The following is a 12,339-nucleotide window of genomic DNA, read 5'->3' as shown; positions in this document are numbered from 1 at the left end:
CAGCAAGAAATTTCAAAGTTACGATACTGGTTATAACTGATGTACATATTCAAAACAATAAAGGACTGCAGAATTCATCAAAATGGGTCAATAAGAAACACTGTGGAACACCCAGGCACCATTTAGTTATTTTTTTCTTGTTCTGTGCCATATAAAGTTGACTTTCCAGTGCCATATTCCTCTCATCATTTCAAGAATATACCATTATTCATTTTTTCCTGCAGTTTTATTTTTTGCTTGACTGACATCAAAACAGCTGCAGCTTCAGAATTAGAAAGTCTTTCTGACATAATAAAAAATTCAGGCATCAGTTTTGAGAACAGCTGTAATAATAAAAGCCTGCAAATAATAATAATAAGCTACATCAAATTAGTTTAGAAAGCGTGCAATTTGTTATGTTAATATTGAATTTCAGTTACTCAAAATCTAATTCTTTATCCCTTCCATGCTGTTTTTCTAACAAAAGAAAATCAGTATCAGCAACAGTTTCACTTAAACAATACTATCTTGAAGCTTATTATTTATTTTGGCTAGAAAAGTGTTAACTCCCCACAACCATTCAAAAGCTGAAAGGTGTAGAGTTGTGACCAACATAAATTAATGTTGTGTCATTGGCTACAATGTAATTGTCTCGACAGCGGATTTTAACAATATGTAGGAATCTCTAGTTCAGAGAAAACTTGCTCTTAAGTTGTATTTCCTCTTTTTCTTAAATATTATATAAGTCATTCCTAGACCTTGTATGGGAAGAAACAAATTCAAAGAGGAAAAAAAAAAAAAAAAAATTTACTGGAGTTCTGATTATTATACTTTCCAGGTATTGGGCTTTCGGACTATGCAGTATATAAAAAGCAGATTAAAATGCCATTTTTCTGTTTAGAAATCACATTTGCCCCCTTTTTTGTGTGTAGGAGATTATATTACCGTAATTTCCGGAAGAAACGCCGCGGCGTTTCCGTGTTTAAAACTTAATTTTTCAGCGGGTGCGGCGTTTAGGTGCACTAAAAATAAAATATTTCTTATGAGGGTCATTGTGCATAGTTTGAATAACTTTGTACATAGTTTGGATGGTCTTGTCATTGTATGTAGACCACTCAGTTGTTTCTACACAAAAGACCACTCGGTTGCTTTTTGCGAACGTTATTTTGTTTACATTCCCTTGAATGGACCTACATGCCTTATTCACCTTAAACAGGATCTCAGAACAATAACATTCTTCCCCCTTTCAAATCAGCATTCTCATCATTTTGAATAGTCTCTCTCTGCTATTTGATGAATCTTCCAGGACCCATCCTCTCCCCACCCCTGCCTTTTCTGCAATTTTTTCAAAGGCGTACACGACTCCACCTGCCTTGCAATAACGAACTCTGACGTATTTCCTCTTCAGCATGAATCGATTTTTCTTGGCATTCTGCCAGATACAGATCCAATCAGTTTGGGTACAAGTATATGTTGGATAGTTTTTAAGTAAGAAGGGAGCGAAAAATTTTTGAAAATGGCACCTAAACGGCACAGAAGCTATATTGCTGATTTTAAGCTTAATGTAATTTCACTTGCTGAACAAATTGGAAATAGAGCAGCAGCTCGAGAGTTTGAAGTGGATGAGTTCAACGTTGTATTCGACGTTGTAGAACTGAAAAAGAACTTAAAAATATGCCACAACAGAAACGAGCCAAAAGAAGTGGTACTGTAAGGTGGCCGAATCTAGAGGATGACCTTGCAAACTGGATAAAGGAGCAACAATTAAAGGGAATGGCAATTTCGACTGTAAAAATTGGCTTACAAACAAAATTTATAGCAAAGCAAATGAACATAAATGATTTCAAAAGAGGGCCTTACTGGTGTAGCAGATTTATAAAAAGAAAAAATATTTCTGGGCATACTAGAACACAGTCGGGCAACAATTACCAATGGACTGGCAGGATAAAAAGGCATCTTTTCTAAAATATGTGACAGATATTATTGACAAAAAAAAAAAAAAAAAAAATCTTTGGTCACAGACAATAAATATGGATGAAATGCCATTAGCTTTCGACTCTCTTGCAAACAGAACTATTGATGAAACTGGTGCAAAAACTGTATCTGTGCTTATGACGGGGCATGATGTGTGATCGTTTACATGTGTGTTAGCTTGTGCCGCAAATGGTGACAAGCTAAAGCTGATGATCATTTTTAAAAAAAAAGCTATTCCGAAGGGAGATTTTCCTAATGACGTAATTATTTGTGCAAACGAGAACGGCTGGATGTGCGAAACAATCATGCATGAGTGGCTACAAAAAAGTTTGGCAGTGTCGTAAGGGATCTTTTTTCCAACCAAAAGAGTTATTGACAATGGATTCGATGCGTGCTCATTTACTTGAGTCAGTGAAAACCAGATATCAAAAATTGTCTACAACCGTAGCAATAATTCCTGGTGGTTTGACAAAAATCTTACAACCATTAGATTTGTCAGCTAATAAATCCTTCAAAGCTGAAGTTCGAAAGCGGTAGGAGTGTTGGATGAGTCAAGGATTGCATATGTATACCAAAAGCGATAAAATGCGTAGAGCATCTTATGAAGAAGTTGCAAAGTGGGTAGAAAGTGCATGGAATTCGGTAAAAACATCGTCAATAATAGCAGGGTTTAAAGAAGCTGAAATTATATCCTTAGATAAAGAGACTGCAAACCAAGAGGATGAATGTGATGATCTGGAAGACTTAGATCAGGATTTACTAAGTCTTTTTAATTCAGGTAGTGAAGAATCAGATTTTGATGGCTTCATATGATGTATAGTTTGCTGTAGTTCCTTTGGTAAGTAAAATTTAAAATTTCCTTTTGTCATCCAAATTTAATATTTTGTTGTTGCAACATTTTTTACAATCTAGTCTGAGTATTATAAATATGGACTTCTTTAATGGGTAAATATAAGTATATTCGTGAACGTAAATATATTTTCAACATTTCTTACCTTTAATTTATTTTTGAGTTATGGTTTCATTTCATGCATTTTTCTTAACTGATATGTCATATATCAGGACATAGGTTGAGATTTTGCATCTATACGGCCCACGACGATGTCACGCGCAATTAAATCTATTGCGACACTTCTGTGTAATTTTAATTTTTTCCCCGCCATTTTTCTCGAGTGCGGCGTTTACGCCGATGCACCCTTTCTTCCGGAAATTACGGTACATGTAATTCCATACCAACACATGTTAGTATTTTACAGCACATGAATTAGGACTGTAGGTTATTGTACTGCTCAGCTTTAGTGCTCATGCTGGTCAAGATCCATTGATTGTTAAAGAGAATTTTTAATCAGTGTGTTCAAGACATTCTTGCAAAATGTCTTTGGTATCTCTCGTTTTTTTATGGTGTTGCATTTTGGATGGGCAGCAGTGTATGTAATATGCTTTACATTGACTGTTATGAGTTCTCTTAGCTGAAAGTGTATTGGATATTTAATTAATTTTGAAAGAATGGATCAATAGATATTTATAGAAATATATATTAATTAAAATTTGTAAAATCATATTTTGTTTACTTTTATTTGCCTCTCATTTCAGGTTTTAAATACAGCTGTAAGTGGTAAAAAGACAGATGCTCCTCAAAGTACGCAGTCTTTAACTGAATTGTCAACTCCAGATGTTGATCCTAATGTTCAAATTGAAAATTTTGAAGAAGGCACCACACCTACACCTTCTGTACCACCAAGAACGCTGCAGAGTCCAGAAAAAGCACGATCAGCTGATAGTTCATTTTTTAGAACTCTACAGCAGCATGATAATAATGCTGTTATTCGATTAGCTGCCAAAAGTGTAAGTATTTGCATAATTTTTTTAAAAATCAAACTTGAAATTACAGGAGGTAAGCCTTTTTTATGTTAGTTTTCCTGGCATTTTTATCTCCAAATAGGAAAAATAATTTAATCCAAATCTATAAATAAGTTTAAAATGCTCTGTATAATGTTTTGAAAAAGTGTTTTTTTAAATAATCAAATTACTACTTTAAAAATGATGTATCCTATGTGTGCTTAAAAAAAATCCATCATTATTAAAGTAAAAAATTCCAGAAAATGTTTCACTGTAGGCTATGATATTATCCTTGAGTTTCAAAAAATTCTTCGATATGGGCTATGAACCCATCTAGTAATTAAGAAAAGTCCTTCTCTCTAGATAATTAAACTATATGAGAGTTCCTCAAAATCATTTACTATGAGGTATAAACTCATATATGTATCCATCCGCAACATAACTATGTTTATGTGTTTAGAGATATAAACATAGCAAGAAGAGACTTGTACATCATATGCTAATGAAATAATTCAGCAGATCTGTTCTTTTTTTCCCCCTTGAATGAAAGCTTTTATGTATTTCTTTTGTGCATTTGCTAAGAAATACAGTTGCATCTTTCATTTTGAAATTAGCAGTGTATGTACTTAATTATTTTTGTGTATTTGTTCTAGTAATATCACCCTTTATTATAATGTGGAGGGTAATATAAATGTTTAATGAAGTAAATTATATTAGTAATTTTTTTGTTTAATCTTCAAGTTATTTCATATGAAATTAATTAAATTTGTATTGAAAGTTTATCAATCTAACATGGATTTTATTGTAATAAGTGAATTGATATAATGTAATTAACTTCAATCAAGTCAGCACTGCAAGATTTATACTAAAATTTAATATATAATATCTGTCATGTGAAAATATATGTAGTTATTGTTCATTCAAAAAATAATGTAAATTTTTGTTTTTGCACCCTTTTTTCGTGTTGATTTTTTTTACATATTGTATTAAGTGTTCATAGAGTTATTTTGATGTGCAATTTTTACAAGAAGGTCATAGCATGAAAAAAATCATGTAACATTTTTTTGTTTTTTGTTTATTGTATTAAGATGAGAATGATGTTTTTATTCCAGCTTATGCATCATCTGATAAATCATTTGGGACACTTTCCTATGGGAATAGGTGCTTCTCGTTTGACAAGTCTCGTTAATGAACATGATGATGTTCCAACATTGACCGGAGATGAACTATCTGTGGAAGTCTTCCATGCTCCAAATATCCAGTTCTTTGTTTTGAACAATAGCTCTATAATTTCATTTGTTGAGATTCCTGCTTTGGTAAAATTTGTTTTATTTTAGGGTTTTAATAATTTGAAATTGTTAGTTTATTGCTATAAAACAAAAAGCTTGTATCTTACAGCAGTTCTGAATTATGACAACATTAGTTATCTTAAATTTTTCTTTTTTTAATTAATCTCCCTACAAAGTATATTATGCTCATATTTTCATATAAATCATGCACCACTATTAAGTTTTAAAAACTATGGTAAAAGATTGTATAAACTCACCTGCTTTATTTTTCATATGAACAAATTTAATTCCTATTCAGCTTATAATGTTTTGATGAGCTTGAAGAATCACCACTTCAATATAAGTTTGTCATATTAAGATACAGTGTTGTTGGCTGGGTCATTATTACAGGAATGGGAGGAGGATTTTTCTTGAAGACTTCAATTAATGAACTTTTACAAAATTATATTCAAACTAATAGATGTTGTACAATTATTTTGCATTTTAAATTTATAGAATCTTGAGTTTCTAAAAGTAAAAATAATATATAATTATAGATTGTTAAGTATGAGTATGTCAAACTTTTTTTCTTTTAAAAATATGTCTGACCTTTCATTCTTATATAACTGATGTTAAACTTGTTTTTATTCTAATGTTTTTGATGTTGAGTTTTAAAAAACAATGTTATGTTGGATGAGATAGATTAAAGAGATGAAAATTGCTAAATGCAGATATTATGTAGTAATGAAAGCAAAACTAAATTAGTAACATTTAAATTTACATTGAAGAAATATGAAATTTATAACTTTGATGGTAAATAAATTTGATAAATTATTTTACATAATTAGTAGTAAAATAAGCTTTAAGAAATCAGTCTTATAGGAAAATGTATGAGTAACTCAATAAATGAACATTGCTCAATTAATGCATAAAAAATTCCTGAATTTTCCTTTCTTACAGGATATTTTTATACAAAAGTTTAAACAATGCATGAAATTTTATGTTTAGTTATGTGTAATGAAAGTAAAGGGCACAATGCCATATTTGCTTGTTTAAATTTTAATAATGTGGGTCCTCATAACTGATATCATTGAAGAAAAAAAATTGTGAGGATATGCAATTAAATTGTATAATTTTATAGGTCTTTATTAATGATATTTGTTTTTATATGAAGGATTTCTTTTGCTTCCTCTTAAAAGCAAACAAGTTTATAGTGTTTTTGTTCATCTTTGTAAAGTTATCTGCTTTGATATATGTAATTTTGCATTCTTTGCACATTTAGGATATGCCTGGTGGTGGAGCAACCGCAGGACTCACAACATCAAAATCTCAAGTTCGTATTATAATTAGAGATTTAGGAGGAAAATTTTCCTGGGATGGAACAATTTTGTATGGTCCACCAGATTTTTATTTAAGCTCATCTGATATTGGTATGTACAACATTATTATTATAATTATTTGTAAAAAATATTATTATATTGTTTTTGATGAATTAAATTTTGTTTCAGTGAATCCTCATCATTATGTTTAATTTTATTGCAAGTGGAAAGAACTGATCATTTGGAACACTTATTTTTTCAAACTATGTATGATGTGCAATTTGTAAATAAGGAATGCTTAAGGACAAGATGCATTGCTGTCATGGAAAATCTTGTTCTTCATACATCATAGATATTGTCACTTTCAATTGGTGTTTTCCCTGAAAAGCCACAGAACTGTACAATAAAATTTTGTATTGATAGTCTGGCTGATTGGAACAAATTCACAGTAAACAATGCGAATATCCTAGATGTTAGAGAACATGATAAGCACGATCCTTTGTTAGGTTGTTCTCATTCTGTCCATTTCTTAGTTATGGAGATACTGGAGTGTTCTATTCTGACGACTCTGCTTTATCTTAGGCTGGTACTCATAAATCCAAGACTGTATCACAACTGATGATCTTGGATATGGAGGCTGGATTATTTGCAGCATATTCATAGAGTTCTTGGCACAGTGTGATTTAATGTTCCTTCTACTCAGAAGACCACAGTTAGGAGACATATTAGGCAGTGGCCATTTCTGATGTTAAAAATGTCCACATTGAACTGTACAACACTTCAAAATTGTCTGCGGTGTCCATTGATCATTCTCTGGCAGTCCACATTCACAAATCATGAATTCATTCCATATTTTTTGGGGGTGATATTCACAGAAGGTCTTACAGATTGCTTATCAACTTCAAAGGACGTTCTTCTGAATTTGAAACATTTGTACCATTCAAAATATTGTGTACAATACATCGCATCTTGCTGTAAGTTTACTAATGTATGTTCATTTTCTCTGTGGTCGATTTGCCTTGTTTAATGCAAAATTTCATTTCAGCTCCTCATTCCAATTTCAGTTTATAATGTAATTGCAGTAAACAGCATACACATGATCACAAAAACACCACAAAGCAATTCCCGATGTTAATACAGTGGTGTTGTTTGGTATTATGCTTTATGAAGTTTGAAGTTCACTAAAGCTGTGAGTGCAAACCTATACTACTATTTGGTTAGTATAGGTTTTCCGTTCCTTGCATAGTATGTGCTACAAAGGGCTGCATCAAACATAAGCTAATCTGAGGAATTTTTGGATACAGATTATGTATTTCAGAATCATAAAATTTATAATTGTTAGCAGCCAACTGGTTAAGATTGTTGAATTCAGGGCATTATCCCCAATGAATTGATATGCTGGATGATAGTTTTGTGATTTTCTTCTGCTTGTAATGTGAATAAGAGGCTCCCCCTTTTTTTAAGTCCTTTATGAAAGTATTTTATATAGAGCAAATAGCTTCTATGTGCATTACCATGATCAAGTAACAAAATTATGCCCACAGTATTGTAAAGCCCAAGAGGATAATATGAAGAAATACATTATTAATCAGTTTTGAATGATATATTGTTATTGGGATAATTCCTAATCCTATTCTGTAAGTCTGTATAAAAAAAGTTGATTTAGTTATTTTTTATTTTTCCGTTCCTAAATATTATGTTTTATTTCACAATAAAAATATGTGATAAATTTAGAATGATAACCAAATAAAATTTTCTTATCATTGGTGTAATTATTAAGTTTGAATAAAGTACATTATGAATTGTTTGCTAAGTTATTCATATGCACATACTAACCAAATAGTAGAATTGTTTGCTAAGTTATTCATATGAATTATTAACTTTGAATAAAGTACATTATGAATTGTTTGCTAAGTGATTTATATATTAAGTTTGATACAAAGAGATCCATGATTAAGTTCATATTTCTTATTTCAGAAGGAGGTTAATAATTTAAGGTTCATATAGTCCTTAAATGTCCTTAGATGTTTGGAAACAATTTTTGGTCCTTAAAAATCCCTAATTTTGCCTAAAATTTGCAAACGGTTCTGGATTTTGATTATCTGATATCCATCTGTTTTCTTTAATTGCCATTCTGAGTATGGATTAACATTTTGTATTAATGTAGAATTCAAACCATGTGGCTTTTAAATGGAGCCATTGCAGATTGTTGTTGTAAATAACAGAGAATAACCAGCCAGCCTGTAATGAAAGTTTCAGGATGCCTGATTGGTTGTTCACGTAGGCTTTTAAAACAGATATGATCAACAAAAATGTTATCTGCATTGAACAAAGTTTCTTGGCCTTCATCCTTGACTTTATGATCAATTTTTAACCTACTAATGATAAAAAGTGATTTGTAAGAAAATCAGAAGTCAGACTTCATAAAGATCATTCTACTAAACTGTATTAGGAATAAATCAAAAAATTCTTCAAAGGAAGGGAACAAAAGGCATGTATAAGGCACTCAGAAAGGAGGAGTATGCTCTGAAAAAAAAAAAAAAAAAAATGTGCCATTTAAGTAATCTGAATCTGGGCATGATCACATATTTATGCTGAGAGTTCTATTATCCTTGCTCTAACACCACCAGGGACAGTGGGTAACATCTAAAACATTCCTTTGGATAAGAAATGCCCAGTAAATTTTAAAAAAAAAATTTCTCCCCTCTAAATGAAACTTGGACAATGGTGGTTGGTTCTTGACTAATTTTTCTGTTGAACTAAAAACACTAGCAAGATTTATAAACCTGCAATTAATATATATTTTCCAAATTTCGGGAATTGGCAAATACACTGGTGGCCATCCAAAATGCAACACAAAGAAGGCCAAGAATATCAAACTGAAATTTATTTCCGATATAACACGTATAATTGTCAATTGAGTTAAAATACAGCCGTCTCTGAAGAGAGGAAGACAAAAAAAATCAGTAATGAGTTTTGCCTCCACTTTTGTCAATGATCATTGCTATACGCTGTGGCATTAAATGTAAGAAGTTTTGCATGCATTTTTGAAGCATGCTGCACAATAACTGAAGATCATCTGGTGTATCCGCGGGTGCGGCATGCTAGGCCAGGTGCTCTCAAATCACTGACCAGACATATTCAATGGGTGATAGATCTGAAAAATGGGTAGGCCAGGCCAGTAATGTAGTATGGCGGGCTAAGAAGAAAGCTTGAACATTGCATGACATGTAGTCATGCATTGTCCTGTTGAAATGTGGCTCCTAGCAAGTCCTGAAGGTAAGGAAGGAAAACAGGTTGCAAAATCTTGGAGGTATCTTGTCTGGTAAATGTACCGATGATGCATACTGGCATAGATTTATGCCGATTATAATTTCTTGAGTAGAATCCTATACCACTCCACACTACACTTAGGGAACATAGTAGCTGGTTGCCTCCGAAGTTTCCCTCAGGATAGCTGGCGTTCGAGATTCAGTCTCATCCGGTAAAGCGAATGATTAGAGGCCTTGGGGCCGAAACGACCACCCCACACTATAACACTGGGTGCATAACCAGTATGACAATGCATAATATAATAGTCAAGCAGCCTTTCTCTGTGATGTTCTCAAACTCTAATTTGACCATTGTTTCAGGCAGAGGCATGATTTGTCCAAAAACACAAACATTCTCATACCATTCAGATGTGCATCTCCATTGTTCAGTGTACCATTGCAAACACAAATGCCTGTGGTTAAGTTAAAGGCAAGTGAAGCAATAGACACCTAGTGGACAATCCATTGTATTATAAATGACATCAAAGTGTTCTTGAAGACATTGATTGTTCTGTTGCATTCATTGTGATATGGTTGCGTGTCTATCAGTGCCAGGCACATAATTTTCCTGTCTTCCTATGTAGTGGTGCAATGAGCAGCTGTAATTTCTACTGTTTTCAGTCATTCCTACCTGCATTTACTGATTCCATGTTTGCGTGACTGTTGCTTGGCTGTGTCCAAGATGAAGAACAGTGTCCCAGAAGATAATCTGCAATCTTTGTATGCAAGGATTCTGGCCAGGTCAAATTCGGAAACATGCTCGAATGAAGCTTGTGTTTTTCTAAGAGGCATACTGAAATTACGCCCACCAGCGGCCGAGGGGTAAAATCACTGAAAATTGGTGTCTGACCGGTTCCAAGCAAGCGGGCTGGCTGCATGGGTGTTTTCATGGTTTCCCCCCCCCCATGTGTAACTTGTATACATGCCAATTTCCTCTAGATAGTCCTCCAGGAAGGAATTTTTTCCCTTTGGCAGGTAGCCCTAGTGTGCTTTGCCATAATAAACTGAAACAAACTGTATTGAAACTGCACAATTAAAAAATCTCACAAGAGAACAATTCACATTATTCAAAACAGCAGTCTTTACTCCTTTTAATATACAGATTGTAAGAAACACTGCAGTCGCCCATCATGTGCACGTGCACTGAAATCATAGTCGTTTGCGTATTCCATCACAGTATACACATTATACAAGTTTCATGCTGTTTGGATACTTCCTTCATGTGTTGCATTTTGTATGGCCAGCAGTGTATGTTAATTGAAGGTCTAGCTTTAAGATCTTACATATGAAATTAATTTGTTATAAATTTTGCAATACAGTCAAAAGTCGTTAATCCGGACCTCAAAGCTACAAACTTTCTGCGCATGCGTCAATGCATAATGCATTCACGCACACGCATAGGCGTTTATGCATACGCATATGCGTGTGCGCATGCACATAATACATTTATGCGTGCGCATTTAATGAATAAAGGACGGTATAAGATAAGCTAAAATTATCTAATTATCTATTTCAGTTAATGTTGCAGATTACGTTGTTCCTTAATCTTCGAATTGGATCCGGCTTATTATTTTTTGCAGAGCAGTTTTTTAAAAATAAGCTTGAACTTTTGATTATGTCAATTAGAATTTCTGATGCAGGAGCTGCCAAAGGATCTACAAAGCGAAAGTGTGTTTTGATGTCCATCAAACGAAAAGTGGAATTGCTGCAAAAAATGGATAAAGGCATATCCTTTGTTTCTCTAACCATTCCGAAATCTCTTTATCAATTTCACGCTGCTCTGCGGCTGGGGGCAATGCATTGGAAGTTGATCTGTCAGCACTATCCTTATCTTCAGAGCAGATGTTTTTATTTTATTTGGCTTATAATTCCTTACTAAATGTAATATTTTATCTCGATGTACTCCGTCTTTGATATGATTTAAATCAAATTCCTCATCATTATAATTCGCTTCCGATAGTGAAGAAAGTGACACAGAGGTTATTGAAAAAAAAAATTTCATTTGTCAAATTAGTCAGTATTCTCGACACAGCAATTATAGGACTTGAACGGCGAAACTTTGTAACTGAACAAGAAATCATGTCTGATTATAGAATTAAAGAGAAAGTATTATCATATAAAATGAAGCAACTTAAACAACTTACATTGAAAGAAATGTTTAATAAAGTAAACAAATAAATATTAAGCTTTTATTTATTTATTATTTTTTTTTTTTTTTGTAAATTTTGATACCCTTTAGATCATAATTGTTCTTTATTTCATAAATTACGGTTTCATATTTTTAATATTTTTAATTTTATATTTTCTGCATGCCATCTTACCAGATTTAAACTGATGATCTATAATCCAGAAAAATCAATAATCCGGAATTGCCGAAGTCCCGACGAGTCCAGATTAAAGACTTTTGACTGTATAAGTTTTGGATTTTGCACCAGATTTCTATTTAAAGTAACCTTCAGGTTACATTTAAGTTTGTTCTTGTTGCGTTAAAAACAACCTTTTTTTCTATTTTAGCAATATAAATCCTTTTATTATGCTTTGCCAAGTTTGGTGTCTTGTCAACATTTTGGAACAAATAATGTAACTGTGTTTTCTGTGGAAACTTCGAAATTTTTCATAATTTCTTTATTTTTAGTTTAAATTAAAGCA

At 32.6% G+C, this 12,339-nt stretch overlaps 1 protein-coding gene across 1 annotated transcript in view; it reads left to right on the top strand.

Annotated features, from left to right (window-relative positions):
* Window positions 1-12,339, top strand: part of LOC118191670 (ral GTPase-activating protein subunit alpha-1) — a 209,439-nt gene that overhangs the window by 150,588 nt on the left and 46,512 nt on the right. The window contains 3 exon segments of the mRNA XM_085816841.1: window positions 3,547-3,798; window positions 4,905-5,108; window positions 6,343-6,490. Of these exon segments, the coding sequence (XP_085672967.1) occupies window positions 3,547-3,798; window positions 4,905-5,108; window positions 6,343-6,490 (604 nt within the window).

The sequence above is a fragment of the Stegodyphus dumicola genome, chromosome 5, assembly GCF_044657685.1.
Source record: "Stegodyphus dumicola isolate Sdum_Otavi_A_Nest chromosome 5, ASM4465768v1".
In the NCBI taxonomy this organism is placed as follows: domain Eukaryota; kingdom Metazoa; phylum Arthropoda; class Arachnida; order Araneae; family Eresidae; genus Stegodyphus; species Stegodyphus dumicola.
Note: the sequence above shows the minus strand (reverse complement) of the source record. Positions and strands in the feature narration are given on the sequence as shown.